Genomic DNA, 15,243 nt, shown 5'->3' on the forward strand with positions numbered 1-15,243 from the left:
AGGGACAGGCTATAGGTTCCTCTCAGGCACAGCTCTGAGATAACAGTATGGGGAGCCCCATTTTGCAGAGGATGACATGGAGACACAAGGAGGTGAATTGCTTATCCAGTCACATGACTCACAGATGCCACTGCACATCCTGGCAAAGGAAGCCCCAGTGCCTGCACCTTGCCCCGGCCAGGCTGGTGGAGGCTGGGCTAGTCCTGCACTGTCTCTCTAGCCCAGGTCTCGAGTGCTGGCAGCCGGAGGCGGAAGGAGCAGTGCTACCGCAGTGTCATCTCCGACATCTTCGACGGCTCCATCCTCAGCCTTGTGCAGTGTCTCACTTGTGACCGGGTGGGTGCCCCAGGGATGGGGGAGCTGGGCCTGGCTGCCAGCGGCCTTGGCAGCTCTTGCCCTGACTGGGTGCAGGGTGGGCTCTCCATGGGTGCTCCCTGCTTTTGTTGAGGCTAGGGCCCTTCCTGTGTGGATCCCATGTCTATGGCCTGGGGAGCAGGCCCTCTGCCCCTCACCTGCGGGCTGGGGGTTGGGGTGCAGACATTGCCAGAGAGCGGGCACCAGACTGACCTTCAACCCCACAGGTGTCCACCACGGTGGAGACGTTCCAGGACCTGTCACTGCCCATTCCTGGCAAGGAGGACCTGGCCAAACTCCACTCAGCCATCTACCAGAATGTGCCCGCCAAGCCGGGCACCTGTGGAGACAGCTACGCCACCCAGGGCTGGCTGGCCTTCATTGTGGAGTACATCCGACGGTGCGCCCACCTTGCCATTAGTGGTGACATGGGCCAGGCCTTGCCCTGGTTTTCCTGGGTGGGAGATACTACACAGCCAAGTCCACAGAGTTGAGGGACCAGGAAGATCCTGGAAGGAGCTGGAGGCCGAAGGCTGGAGAGGAGTTGGCTTAATAAGCAGGGTATTTCTTGGCTACTTTCAAGTGGCCAGGATTGGATGGTCCCTTGGAGCTGGAGGGCAATAACAGCAGGGAGGTGACCATGTGGCAGGTTGAAGGGAGGACAGCAGCAGGACACAGGCCTGGTGGGCAGGAAGGGCAGCAGCTTTCCCCGGACCGCCTCACTTGTCCAAGGTCATGGACCCATACTGCCCCAAGGAGGGGGCAGCATAATCATGGCCCCATCACAGATGAAGGCCAAGCTTGGGGAGAGGTGATGTCATGTGGCCCAGGACATGGAGGGGTCTGGCTCCAGGCCTCTGCCCCAACCCACCATGCCCAGCTGCCTCTGGGCCTCAGGTCTGACAGAACTCAGCCAGAGTCCCCTCAGCTCCTGTTCTTGCCCAGGCCCTGGTAGCAGCTGCACTCTTCTTCTCTGTAGGTTTGTGGTATCCTGTACCCCCAGCTGGTTTTGGGGGCCTGTCATCACCCTGGAAGACTGTCTGGCTGCCTTCTTTGCCGCTGATGAGCTGAAGGGTGAGTGGCCTGGCTGGCAAGGGTGCGGGAGGTGGGGAGTTACAGGGACAGGGGTATGCAGACCCCTGCAGGCCAGCATGCAGCCCAGGGCTTGTGGGACACATGGCCAGGCTAGACTTTGCCTCCAAGGTTGAACCCATCAGATTCCCACTCCCTCTGCCAGCCAGGCTGGGCCGGGGCCACGCGCCCTCCCACTCCGACCATCTTACTACAGCTCTTGGGTGTTTACTTATTTTTTATTTTTTTTTTTACCAATTTGGTGGGCAAAAATGATATTGTACGTTAATTTTGCATTTCCTTGATTACTGATGAGTGTCTACATTTTTTGTTAAATATACTGACTATTTGTATTTATTTAAACGTTGCCCATTCCTGTTCTTCCCCTTTTTCTCTGTTGGCTATTTGGCATTTAAACCTTTGAGAAAAAAATTTTTTTTTTCAATTTTCAATCGTGGTAAAATACACAGAATTTAAAATTTACCACCATAACCATTTGAAATGCTATTTTGAGCAGAAAGTGCACAGTTCATTAGTGTTAAATACATTTACATGGTGGTACAGCCCATCCTCCCCATTCATCTCCAGAACTTTTTCATCTTGCAAGCCTGAAACTCAGCATCCTTGAAATAGCTCCTAGTCCCCCCTTCCAGCCCCTGGCAACCTCTGCATTCGAGTCTCTGTGAATATGACTATTCTAAGGACCTCAGATAAGTGGAATTAGACAGTACTTGCCGTTCTGTGACTGATGGCTTTTACTGAGTAGGATGTCCTTAAGCGTCATATGCGTTGCAGCGTGTGTCCAAAGGTCCTGCCTTTTTTCGGCTCATAATTGTCCTGCTGTATGGGTACCTGGGGTCATTCTGCTTATTCGTTCATCCATTAGCAGCCGTGGGCTGCTTCCGTTTTAACTATTGTGCGTATGTTGCACCCCTCTCTCTTTTCATCCCTTTGGGTATATGTGCATTTTTAATTTATTGAGGAGCCACCGTACTGTGTTCCACAGTGGCTGGCCCATTTCACATTCCCACCAGTGACGCACAAGAGTTCCAGTTTCTCCACATCCTTGCCCACACTTACTTTCTGTTTACTTTTTTGATAGGAGTCAGCCTCATGGGTGTGAGGTGGTGTCTCATTGTGGTTTTGTGTTGTTGTTTTGTCTTTGTTGAGACGGAGTCTTGCTCTTGTTGCTCAGGCTGTAGTGATGATGTGATCTTGGCTTACTGCAGCCTCCATCTCCTGGGTTCAAGCGATTCTCTTGCCTCATCCTCTCGAGTAGGTGAGGCTACAGGTGCCTGCCACTGTGCCTGGCTAATTTTTGTATTTTTAGTAGAGACGGGGTTTCACCATATTGGCCGGGCTGATCTCAAACTCCTGACCTTGTGATCCACCTGCCTCCCAAAGTGCTGGGATTACAGGCATGAGCCACTGCACCTGGCCTCATTGTGGGTTTTTTTGTGTTGTTTTATTTTGTTTTTGAGACAGAGTCTCGCTCTTGTCACCTAGGCTAGAGTGCAATGGTATGATCTTGGCTCATTGCAACCTCTGTCTCCCGGGTTCAAGCAATTCTCCTGCCTCAGCTTCCCGCCTCCCTAGTAGCTGGGATTACAGGCATGCACTACCATACCCGCCTAATTTTTGTATTTTTAGTAGCACAGGATTTCACTATGTTGTCCAGGCTGGTCTTGAACTCCTGACCTCAGATGATCCACCTGCCTCAGCCTCCCAAAGTTTTCATTGTGGTTTTGATTTGCGTTTCCTAATGAGTAGTGATGTTGTGTGTCTTTCCATGTGCTTGCTGGCCATTTGTAAATCTTTGGAAAAAACATCTGTGTGAGTCCTTTGCCTGTTTTGTTTTTTGTTGTTATAGGAGGTTTTTTTTTTTCTTGAGACAGAGTCTCACTCTGTCACCCAGGCTGGAGTGCAGTGATACGATCTTAGCTCCCGGCAACCTCCTCCCTCCGCCCTCCAGGTTTGAGCAATTCTTCTGCCTCAGCCTCCTGAGTAGCTGTGATTACAGGCGCACACAACCACGCCCTGCTAATTTTTGTATTTTTGGTAGAAACGGAGTTTCACTATGTTGACTAGGCTGGTCTCGAACTCCTGACCTCAGGTGATCCGCCTGCTTCGGCCTCCCAAAGTGCTAGGCTTACAGGCATGAGCCACCAGGTTTTATTTCTTAAGCAGAAATCATAATCAGTTTTTCTGCTCCCCCATTTCCCATCCCTGCTAACTTCTGACTCTTGTTTTAATACCCTAGGTGACAACATGTACAGCTGTGAGCGCTGTAAGAAGTAAGAGCCTTCCTGAGCCTTTTCCCTAACTGTCCGTTTCTGTGCCCTACATACTTCCCTTGGGTTCTTGGAGAGAGCCCACCCCCCCCCAATCCTGCCTTCCTGGAAGGGACCTGGGTGGAGGGCTGCTCCCCTTAGCCCTGCCCCTGACTCTGGCTCGTGCTTCCTTCCCAGGTTGCGGAACGGAGTGAAGTACTGCAAAGTCCTCCGGTTGCCTGAGGTGAGGGCCGGCCTTGGCAGCCTCCTTCTCAGCTATCTTAAGGTGCACACTAGCACACACTGGGTGGGGGCTGACCCTGCTCCACTGCTCGGGAGCTTCTGTGCCGCAGGGACCATGGAGATTCCATAGCTTTGGTTGAGAGACCTCTGGGAAGAGTGGGCATGGGACACATTTTTCTGACTGTGACTTGGTGCCCTCTCTCGGTGCCTCAGCACATATGTGGTCATGTTGTGTGAGGGCCCAATGGGAAGCAGATGTGTGGGACGCTGAGGCCCCACCCCCAGTGAGACAGGTGTGGCCCCTGCCAGCTGCAGAGTGGCCAGAGGAGAGCTGGCCTGGCCGGGGCTGTTGTCTTGGCCTTTCTGAGGAGTGACATCTGAGTGAGGCCTGGAGGGTATAGGCTGGGGTCAACGTTGACAAGGGAAGGCACAGAAGGAGCAGACAAAACCCCAGTGCAGGAGCAGGCCTGTCTGCACCAAGGAAGGCATGCATGGCTGGAGCACAGAGGAGGGCCTCAGGTGAGGGGGTGCAGGATGGGGCTGTGCTGCCTCGGGGAAGGTTTGTGGCTTCTCAAAGGCAGTGCTGACAGACTGGTAAACTTGATGGCCCAGTCCAGCTGTCAGGGTCCGGTTCTCAGCAGTGGATCTGGGAGTGATCGGTGTGACTTAGAGCGAGCCCGGTCTGGCCCCTATGTGGAACTCTTGTATTTGTTCCAATGGAGTCAGCTTGCATGATCCCATCAGGTGGCCTGGGCCCGAGGGCAAGGCTGCAAGGGTCCATGTCGTTTCTGCCTAGATGACCAGCACTCCCCTGTGAGGAGCCGTATTGCTTCTGCCTAGATGACTGGTGCTCTCTCTCTGTCCCCACAGATCCTGTGCATTCACCTGAAGCGCTTTCGGCATGAGGTGATGTACTCGTTCAAGATCAACAGCCACGTCTCCTTCCCACTCGAGGGGCTCGACCTGCGGCCCTTCCTTGCCAAGGAGTGCACATCCCAGATCACCACCTACGACCTCCTCTCGGTCATCTGCCACCACGGCACGGCAGGCAGTGAGTCGCATCCCCTTCCCCACCGTCCCCATCTGCTGGGTTCCCTGTGACCCATCTGCTCTGTTGCCACAGGTGGGCACTACATTGCCTACTGCCAGAATGTGATCAACGGGCAGTGGTACGAGTTCGACGACCAGTATGTCACGGAGGTCCATGAGACCGTGGTGCAGAATGCCGAGGGCTACGTGCTCTTCTACAGGTGGGCACCAGGCCTGGCCTGGTGGAAGAGCCTCCCCACCCCTGTCGCCTGGGACCTGTGGGCCTTCTGCATGTGTGTAGGGGACAGCGCCTGGAAGGGTTTTGAGCCAGGGAAGTAAGGACTTGAATTGTTAAGAAAGAGCCCTCTGGCTGCTGTGGGGAACCGGAGAAGTCAGCTTGGGGCCTTCCGTAGGGCCCTGGCTGGTGGCAAGGGCTGGCTGCTCACATGTCGAGGACCCCTGGGGGACCCAGGAGGTGGTAGACAGGGCCAGTAGCTCCAGGTGCGCTGGGATGAGGGGCTCTGCATGTATCTGGACATGGCAGCCATCAGGCACAGCTCCTTGCCACCTCCTCATCCTGCAGGAAGAGCAGCGAGGAGGCTGTGCGGGAGCGGCAGCAGGTGGTATCCCTGGCTGCCATGCGGGAGCCCAGCCTGCTGCGGTTCTACGTGTCCCGTGAGTGGCTCAACAAGTTCAACACCTTTGCAGAGCCGGGGCCCATCACCAACCAGACCTTCCTCTGCTCCCATGGAGGTGAGGCGCCTCCTTGTGGTGGGAGAGCAGGGTGGGTGGGAGAGCAGGGTGGGTGGGCAGCCAAGCCCCAGCTTCCCTCCCTGTACCTGCTTCCCAGGCATCCCACCCAACAAATACCACTACATCGACGACCTGGTGGTCATCCTGCCGCAGAACGTCTGGGAGCACCTGTACAACAGGTGAGAGCCCGGGAGGCTGTCCTGCCTCCATCCTGTCTGGGCCCTGCTGGCAGGAAAGGAGGGGAGGGCAGGGAAGGAATGCTGCCAGGACCCCACGCTGGGCACCCCCTCCTGGCTGGCCTCCTCGGGCAGCACAGAGCTGCCTTCATTTGTCCACGTCGTCTGTGGGTACCCGTTTGGATTCTTCCAGTCGAAAGGGACAGGAAACTGGCTGAAGCACAGCCGAGTGCATTGGCCCGTCAGCCCCTCAGCCTTGAAGCAGGGTCTCCTGGGGGCTGTGGGTGCTGCTCCCTTGCAGGCTCCGTGGTGCTCACAGGGCGTGAAGAAGACAGAGGTGCACGCAGGCCTGCAGCAGGCGTGAGGGGGAAGTGGAAGGTAGTGATCACTCTCCCCTCACCGGTCCTGCCTCAGACCGTGTCTCTCTCTCCCTCCAACCTGGGCAGATTTGGTGGTGGCCCCGCCGTGAACCACCTGTACGTGTGCTCCATCTGCCAGGTGGAGATCGAGGCACTGGCCAAGCGCAGGAGGATCGAGATCGACACCTTTATCAAGGTGTGTGTGGCGGGACAGCTCTGCCAGCCTCTGCCTAGGGCGGCTGGGGACTTGGGGACAAAAGAGCCCTGTGCAGTCCCTGAGGAAGTTTGAAAGGAGTCTTGAGGCTAGGCGTGGTAGCTCACACCTGTAATCCCAACACTTTGGGAGGCTGAGGTGGGCAGACTTGAGGCCAGGAGTTCGAGACCAGCCTGGCCAACATGGTGAAACCCCATCTCTACTAAAAATACAAAACTTAGCTACACATGGTGGTGTATGCCTGTAGTCCCAACTACTCAGGAGCTGAGGCAGGAGAATTGCTTGAACCTGGGAGGCAGAGGTTGCAGTGAGCTGAAATTGTGCCCCTGCACTTAGACTGGGCAACAAAGTGAGACTCCATCTCAAAAAAAAAAAAAAAAAAAAAAGGAAAGAAAGGAGTCATCTGCAGGAGACTAGATGGCCAGGTGTGTAAGAGACTTTTCCTGGTGGGAGGGTTGGCTTGAGTAAGTGAAGGCTCAGCTTTGGCTGTGTTATTTTGGGCCGAACCATTCTTTATTGCGGGGCTGTCCTATGCATGGTAGGATGTTTAGCAGCATCCTTGGCCTCTACCCACTAGTGCCAGTGGCAACCAAAATGACCTCCAGACATTGCCAAGGGTCCCCTGGGGTGCAGCGTACCCTCTGTGCTCCGGGTGAGAACCACTGGGCTCTCCAACTGCCCGAGATAAGCAGGAAGTGAAAACAAGGTGCAAACAAGGATTCACGTGTGAGTGTGTTTAGAAGAGGGACTTCTGCAAGGGAGCTGAGTGCACTTGAGGCTCCTGGCACACTCCTTCCCTGCCACGCTGCTTCTGACAGGGACAGGACACGCTCCACTCACAGGGAGGGCCGGGTGACAGACACTGAGGGCCGCCCATGCTTTGTGGCCTCTAAGAAGGGATTCTGTCAGCCCGGCGCTACGGCTCATGCCTGTGATCCTAGCAATTTGGGAGGCTGAGGCAGGAGGATCACTTGAGCCCCAAAGTTCAAGACCAGCCTGGCCAATATGGTGAAACCCCATCTTTACAAAAAATACAAAAACTAGCCGGGTGTGGTGGTGCACACCTGTAGTCCCTGCTACCTGGAGGGCTGAGTGAGGTGGAAGGATCACCTAAGCCTGGGAGATTGAGGCTGCAGTGAGTGGTGATCGTGCCACTATACCCCAGCCTGGGCAATAGAGTGAACCCCTGTCTCAAAACAAAAAAAAGATGCTGTCAGGGCTGGGCATAGTGGTGAGCACCTGTGGTTCAGCCTCCTCAGGAGGCTATGGTGGGAGGATCACTTGAGCCCAGGCGGTCAAGGCTGCAGTGAGCCATGATTTGTGCTGCTCTGCTCCCACCTGGGTACAGAGAGAGACCCCCCCCCGCCGCCGTTAAAAAAAAAAAGAAAGAAAATGCTTCTGTCAGAAGGAGAGTTGCTGCTCTGAGCAGATAGGAACATTTTATTCCACAGGGAGAAGTAGCATCTCCCTTGTGCTCTCAATTAGGTCAGTTATTGAAATGAGTCCCCAGAATGTCACCGCAGTCCTCTCTGAGTGACGGGTGTGTTTATTTTGTTTGAGCATATCTGGGGGTTCTGGTTTTTCACCTTGAGTATCTGATGTTTTTGTAAGAGTCTTGGGTGAGGGACTGGGCAGGGGCCTTTGGGAAATCCCTGCTGAAGGTAAATAGAGGCTGACCTGCCCTCTCTCCCCTCCTGACCCTGTCGGCCGGCCCAGCTGAACAAGGCCTTCCAGGCTGAGGAGTCGCCGGGCGTCATCTACTGCATCAGCATGCAGTGGTTCCGGGAGTGGGAGGCCTTCGTCAAGGGGAAGGACAACGGTGAGCTGAGGGGGGCCTGGCTGTTTCCCACCGTGGGGGCCTCCTGGGAGATGGGACGCTGGCAGGGGAGGGCCAGCACACAGGGGCTCCTGCAGGTCCTGGGCCTGACCCCCGGGTGCCACCCATCCAGGGCGAGGAGAGAGCATTGGGCTCTACCAGTCCCCAGCGGGGATCGCTGTCCCTCCCCAGAGGCTCACCTCCTTGGCATGCCCAGCAAGCTGCTCCGCCCACCTGCAAGGCTCTTTCCTCAGAAGATGTTGCCCGAAATGACAGATTGTTTTCTGACCCCTTGAATTTATAGAGGTAGAGACAGGTGCCATCACGAGGAAGCTCCCAGGGCCCCCAAGTCCCCAGTGCAGAGCAGCAGAACCAAGTCATGGTTGCCTGTGGCTCAGGTTTCCAGCAGGGTGGGCAGAGCCTGTGGTTCTGCTTGTGGGACCCTTTGTGTGAAGCCCGAGCAGCCACCTGTGCTTGGGAAACGGGAAGTCTCGCTGCCATCCTGCTTGTCAGGGAAGGTACCAGGGCCACCCTGAGGCCTCTCTGGTGTTGGCTGAGGCCTTCAGGGTGGCTGTGGTTGAGAATGTAACTGCAGAGTCCCTACCCTGGCCTGGATGCTGGCCTTCTACCAGCTGTGACCTGAGTGGTTACTTCACCTGCTCAGGCCTCAGCTCTGACTCCGTAAACCTCTGTCTTGTTCTGTGGTTGCCGAGGCTAAATGAGACAGCTGGGCACAGGGGAAGGGGCACAGTGAGTGGCAGCTGCCAACAGAGATGAGGGCGTGGCCACCCACCCCAGCTCCTGCTGCCAGCACAAACTATCTCGTGTGTCCTAGAAATTCCCTCTGCTGGGTCCTCGGACTGCTGCAGAGGAGCATTGGGTGGCCCAGGTGCCTGGCTCCCTTAGAGACTCCATGCTGATCCCAGGGCTGGGTGGCCTCACTTGGGATGGCTCTGCTGCTGTGGAGAGTGGAGGGCGTGGAGGGGCTGAACCCAAGTCTGCTGTGTCTTCCAGAGCCCCCAGGGCCCATTGACAACAGCAGGATCGCACAGGTCAAAGGAAGTGGCCACGTCCAGCTGAAGCAGGGTGAGTCCCCTGGGGCCAGCCAGACTCCCCTCTGCCCCTCCTGGCTGCCAGGTTGCTGCTCAGTCCTGCCCTTCAGGAGCCCCCTTGTCACCTGTCTTAGAGCCAGGCTGAGACGTCCACTTGAGTCCAGGCCCAGGTGGCTGAGAGATGGCCCACGGGACTTGGTCTCTGCTTGTGTCCTCCAGGCCCCACCCCTCCGCCTGCCTGCCCTGCTGTTTCTGTCAGCCCCACCCCCAGGAACAGAGGACACAGTCAGAGATGGGTTCTCAGGGACGGGCGTTCCTCTGGGAAATCCTTGTTTCCATCTGACAGTTTTGCATAGAAGTCCTGGTTGCCCTCTCCCCAATTCAGGTCCTGGGCCTCAGGAACTCCCACTGCCCAGGCTGGTGGCCTCCTCGAGGCGGTGAGGGTGAGCCCAGGGGTGTCTCTTGTGCCCTGCAGGAGCTGACTACGGGCAGATTTCAGAGGAGACATGGACCTACCTGAACAGCCTGTACGGGGGCGGCCCTGAAATCGCCATCCGCCAGAGCGTGGCACAGCAACCGCTGGCCCCAGAGAGCCTGCACGGGGAGCAGAAGATTGAAGCCGAGACCCGGGCCGTGTGACTCGCTGGGCTGGTCTGTAAGTTGCCTGGCTGCTCCCTCCATGGCACTCTGGGTCCTCTCCTCCCTCTCCAGGGATCTCCTGTGTCCCCTTGAGCATCTGAAGAGCAGGTCGCTGAAGGCACCTTCTGGAGGCCGTGGGAGGCCCCACCCGCTGAGTGCCCTTGTCCCCACAGCCCCGTGTGCCCCACCCGCAGAGGGCGTGTTTATGCCCAGAAGAGAGGCCAGGCCGCTGCAGAACCCTGCTGTGTAAAGAGGCAGTAAAGCTGGTTTGGTTCGCAGTGAGTAATGCTGCATCTAGAAAATACATGCACTTCAGGCTTGTTTAAACGACCAAGACTCTGTGATGTTAATCTGGGTCTTTGTCCTGACAGTGCCCCTGCCAGTCACTGTCATCATTGTGTCCCCTACAACTGCCCTCTTGCTAGCTCAGCCCAGCTTTATCCCTGGAGCCCAATGCCACCCGCCTCAGTCAGAGGCTTTGACCTGGGACAGAGTTGGGGAGAAGCTGCTGCTTCCACTCAGCCCAGACTGAAGACTTGGAGGGAGCTGCTCAGAGCCGGTGAGCGCAGCCAGAAGCCCCTGCCAGGGAGGAGCTCCCTGCACCCCTGCCTCTCCTGGTTGTCACCAGAAAGGCCCTGAAGTCCCAGGCTGCTCTCAGCACTTTTCCTGCAGACTCAGGACTCTGGACTCATTGGTGATTGGAGTGCCAGGAGGAGAGGTTGGATTTCCACTAGTGGTTTCTGGAGGCAGCTGGTCCCCTGCACTGCGTCCTGCTGAGCCTGCCCTCTGGATGGATTGTAATTTGCCTCGAAGTTCAGCAGTTCATCTTCACGGGAAATTTGCCGAGCCCCCACCAGGGACCCAGATGATGAAACAGGGATACCTCACAGCACTGCCATTTGCTGCGGAGGCAGCTTCCCGGGCCGACACCAGGGAAGACAGACTTTCCCTTCCTCCCAGCTGCAGCAGTGCAGAGCCGGTGTGCATGGGGCAGCGCTCAGGCGGATCCTGGGAAGTGGCCTCTGGATGCTGAGTGGAGGGACCCACTGAGCACAGCAAGGCACCAAAGCCCCTGGAGAAACCACCAGGGTGAGAGGTGCTGCCATCATCAGGGTCAAAGCAGTCAGGGCGTGGGTGGGGAAGGGGCTCTGGGACCAGGCCCCCCTCACAACTGGTCATTAGTCTCTAGAAGCAGATGCTGGTGGAAATTCTAGCAGGTGGGTCCGTCAGAGGCCCTGAGGCCTCACTTTTCAGATCTTCTCTCCCAGATCCTGCTCCCTTCCTGCTGAGCCTGGGGTTCCCTGGCATCAGCCCCAAAGCCACTGCTGCAGCCAGAGGCCACAGGCTGCACTGTGGTGACACAGTGAGGCTGCTGTGCAGGCTGTGATCTGACCCCACATCTGCGCTGTCTAGTGTGTGTTCAGAATGTCAGAATAAACACAGAACAAACGTTCCCATGGCCGCACTGTCGTCTCTCCTTCACTGAGGTTAATTCTGTTACTGGAGGGAAGGTGAGCCTCTGTGCCATGGGGATAGCCCGCCGAGCCCCGGGGCTCACATTGCAGGTCACCAGGCCCGGGAAGGGGCTTTCCATGTGACTTTCTGAAACCAGAGACCACCTGGAGGCTGCAGGGGCGAGCGGAAGAGGGAACCCAGTTGCTTTAAAGGCCCATTGTGTCTCCTTTCCTGGAATCAGCCCCAGCCTCAGAGAAGTAGGACCAGATATGGCCAGCACATCCCACCAGCACGCCTTGCCCCACCCGAGGTAGCTCCTTGGACGCAGTTCCCTCATCCTCCTTTTTCTTTTTTTTTATTGCTGAAAAAAGCGTCATTTTAAAATTGAGCTTTCTGACTGTGCTTGTGCCTTTAACACCTTCCCAGCAACTTTCTGCTCCTTGATGAGGAAAGCACACTTGATCCTGTCAGGAACACATTCACATGGAAGCACCAGACACTTTGCTGACGGGTTGGTTTGTTTGTACACAGGGTCTCACCTTGTTGCCCAGGCTGGCCTCAAACTCCTGGGCTCAAGTGATCCTTCTGCCTCAGCCTCCCAACGCGGGGTATGACTGGGATGACTGGTGTGAGCCACGACACCCAGCCGCTTGCGGACGTGCTTTTGGTCTTGGACAGTCTTACAGGCACATTAGGTCTCACAGCACAAACCCCTCAAAGTCAGCCCAGCCCATGCCACGTGCAGACTTTGGCTCTCTCCCAATCTTGGTATAAAGGTAAATGTTTCTTTTCCCAGGGGTGCAGGATGGCCTAGCGTTGTTAGAGGCTGCATTCTAGGAAAGTCTGTGACGGTTTGTGAAACTGGACCATGCTGAGTGCCTGAGGACAGTGTCCCCAGAAGAGGAAAAGGCAACCATGGTCTTCATGGTTACATGTATGTGGGAATCTCTAAGCAGTATTTTTGGCTTTGTTCACATTTGAAGGTTAGCTACATGTCAATGTGATTGATGTTTAACATGGAAAATGAGAATGAAAGAGCTTTGTCTGGAAGACAGGAGGTTTGGAGACAGTTCTTGCACTACTGGAAGGTGAACTAGAAGTAGGTACCAATTTGCCTTAAAACGCTTCCTTATATCTTCCTTTAAAATACCTGGCTTTCAAGGATTTCGGTCAAACTTAGATGCTGGGATCTGTAGTCTGTGATTGATTACTGAGCAGGGACAGGGAGTGCCCTCTGGCTGGGGAGGCTGGGCTCAGGCCTCACTCTGAGTGTGCTGCCCACGGTGGCTGCTCCTCTGCACTGAGCCAGGGTGTGGCTCCAGCAGCGCCTCTTAGAGGAGTCGGAAAGCCGCCCCTGCACAGTGTGGGGTGTTGTAGGGGCACCTGCCGCCTGCCTGTGGTTCTGTCAACCATGGCACTGCTCACAAACCTGCATCTGAATATATTTGCAAGGTGCAGCCCCCAAAAAGTACAGCTTCCTACCTTCGTTCTGTTTTAAATTCAGTACAAACATAAATTATCCTGAGAGTCTTAATGCTACCTAATGTTGAGCCACGGAGAGCCTTGGGGGAAGTGAGCATGGGTTTCGGAATCACAGCCATCTCTGGCTCCTCCCTCCTCTAACTCCAGTTACACAGAGACACCTGCTAACTGGAGGGAGCAAGGGTGAGATGGGTGCAGAAGAAATGCATGCCTTTGGGAAAGCTAGGAGCAGTAGATAGCCTGGACAGTGCATGCTGTGGAAAGGTGTCCCAGTTTCTCAGGGTGCAGCCTCCATTCCTTCCTTTGATTTGACCCCAGTGACCAGCCTAGATGGGGGGGTGTGGAGAGCTGGAGCTGGGACAGGTTCTGAAGGGCTGAGCTTGGCCCAGCGCAGCAGCCAGAGGCTGTGTGGACTGAATGCCACCCGTCCTGGGTTCCAGCAGGTGGCGCAGGGCAGAGGGGAGCCTTTTCTCCATCCCCATGGGGAGAGTGGGGTGTGTTCCCTCCGCAGCTTCTGTCCCCTTAGCTCTGAGGACAAAGATATGGTAGTTTCTCTGCTTCTCTTGTGGTCCGGAGATGTGCCTGGGCATTGTCACTATACCATCTGGAGGCCTAACAGGAGGCAGGAGGGCGCAAGTCAAGGCCAAGCCCTGGAGAAGCAGCTGACACACCAAGGGACCGCCACGTGCCTGCTGGCAACCTTCAAGTGCTCATGCCAGGTCTCAGAGGGCGCTGGCAACACAGATCCCAGCCTTCCCTCTCTGGAGGGGGCTGCAGGGGCCAGGGAGGAGGAGGCCGTCCCCACACGGGTGCACAGAGCTGGGGACCAGTCTGGAAGGTGGCTCTTTCCCACCATACATCTCTGGCAGCAGCAGTTCAGAGTTGGGCTTCCAGGCTGTCCCATGAATTTCATGATTTCTGAGTCTTTCGCTTCAATAAAACAAAAAAAAAATAGCAGGGGGCATGCCTGAGCCCCAGCTCTGCCCACTTCCATCTCATTCCTCACCTCAAGGTGGCCTCCTTGCTCCCCTCCACTGCTGCAGTGTGTTATCTGCTCCCGCCAGGGGTCCCCACCAACTCTGTGCACGGACGAGCTGCCTCCGAGGCCCAGGCGTGCCCAGGGCGGGTGGAGGGCGTGGGGTATGGGGAGGGCCGGTATTTCCTGACCTGCCTCACGAGCCGGCCCCACAGGCTTGTGGCCTCGCTGGAGCCTGTGAGTCAGGAACTTCCTACTTGAAGAGGCTTCCCCAATGCAGCAGAAAACAAACTAGTCACCCCCACTGCTCCCGACCTCTGTGACATCCACACCCGCGGAAATGGGGGCCTCAAACCAGCAGGCTCAGCTCTGGTCGCCTCAGCGCTGGTGCATCTCTTGGAGAAGGAAGGCTGGGGAGGAGGGGCGGGGGCACAGGTGGAGGCTGTCTCCACCACACAGATTGCTGGGCACAGTCCCGAAATATTCTTCCCAAATGGACTTTTTACTGACAACCTAGAGGAGAGGGTTTGGGGTAGGTTGACAATAGACCCACCTTGTTCCCTTTTGCCATGCTGTGTCACACTGGGAACCAGGAATTCTCAATGGTGCCTTGAAGCCAGCTTCCTGTGCTAGTGGGTGGAGGTTCCCAATGGTCCCTCATTGATGCCCTCACCTCCTGCCCTCTGTGAGGACACTTGGCATCAGCAGAGCTGCCAGGCCTGCACTTGGTGTAGCTGCTAATACACCATTTCCTGGACAACTGTTTTCTTAAAACGGTGCTAAAAAAAAAACCCCTTAGGACATAGAGAAGTGTGGGCACAAACCAATCGCATCTTCCCCCAAAAGGCCGGGGTGCAATTTTCAAAGCTGGCTGTGGAAACAGGGCCTCCCTCTGCACATGTCCAGTGGGTGTCAGGCACAAGGCTGCTGCCTCTCTCAGTTGTCCACATGAAACAGTTCTGCACTGCCTGCAGAGTCACAGAAATGAGTGATTCCAGCCACACGACCAGGCGTACCGGCTTGAGCACTGCCGATACCAGATCAGTGAAACTCAGGCATGCCCTCATTTCACCACCTCCCCCTGCCCCGGCCCCAAGCAGTGGGGTCCCCAAAGAGCTAGAGTAGCAAGTTAAATACTCCTAGCCATAAGGAGCCTCTTGGAATCCCTGCACTAAATCAGCCTGAATTTCCTGTCACCACCGTCTGGTGGGGATGGAATTTAGAACTATCTAGGCCTCCAGCTCCTCCCACAGGCCAGCCCCCCAGCCCAGGGGGCTTCCAACGACACCAGAATGCTTTCACTACTGACTAGGCTTCTCTCTTCATGCAACAAAACAGTCCCGTGACACAATGC

At 56.0% G+C, this 15,243-nt stretch overlaps 1 protein-coding gene across 7 annotated transcripts in view; it reads left to right on the forward strand.

The window, feature by feature from the left end:
- USP20 (ubiquitin specific peptidase 20) overlaps nt 1–11,426 on the forward strand; it is a 39,793-nt gene extending 28,367 nt beyond the window's left edge. For all 7 annotated transcript variants that reach the window (XM_017976746.4, XM_035260236.3, XM_054236999.2 and 4 more), the window contains 14 exons: nt 221–336; nt 582–754; nt 1,334–1,428; nt 3,686–3,719; nt 3,894–3,939; nt 4,809–4,989; nt 5,062–5,188; nt 5,551–5,720; nt 5,818–5,899; nt 6,343–6,451; nt 8,186–8,288; nt 9,300–9,371; nt 9,813–9,992; nt 10,150–11,426. In XM_017976746.4, the coding sequence (XP_017832235.3) occupies nt 221–336; nt 582–754; nt 1,334–1,428; nt 3,686–3,719; nt 3,894–3,939; nt 4,809–4,989; nt 5,062–5,188; nt 5,551–5,720; nt 5,818–5,899; nt 6,343–6,451; nt 8,186–8,288; nt 9,300–9,371; nt 9,813–9,976 (1,472 nt within the window). In that variant the 3' untranslated portion in view covers nt 9,977–9,992; nt 10,150–11,426. The remainder of the gene's footprint in view (nt 1–220; nt 337–581; nt 755–1,333; nt 1,429–3,685; nt 3,720–3,893; nt 3,940–4,808; nt 4,990–5,061; nt 5,189–5,550; nt 5,721–5,817; nt 5,900–6,342; nt 6,452–8,185; nt 8,289–9,299; nt 9,372–9,812; nt 9,993–10,149) is intronic.
- Nucleotides 11,427–15,243: the final 3,817 nt, after the last annotated feature.

Source organism: Callithrix jacchus, chromosome 1, assembly GCF_049354715.1.
Source record: "Callithrix jacchus isolate 240 chromosome 1, calJac240_pri, whole genome shotgun sequence".
Lineage (NCBI taxonomy): Eukaryota > Metazoa > Chordata > Mammalia > Primates > Cebidae > Callithrix > Callithrix jacchus.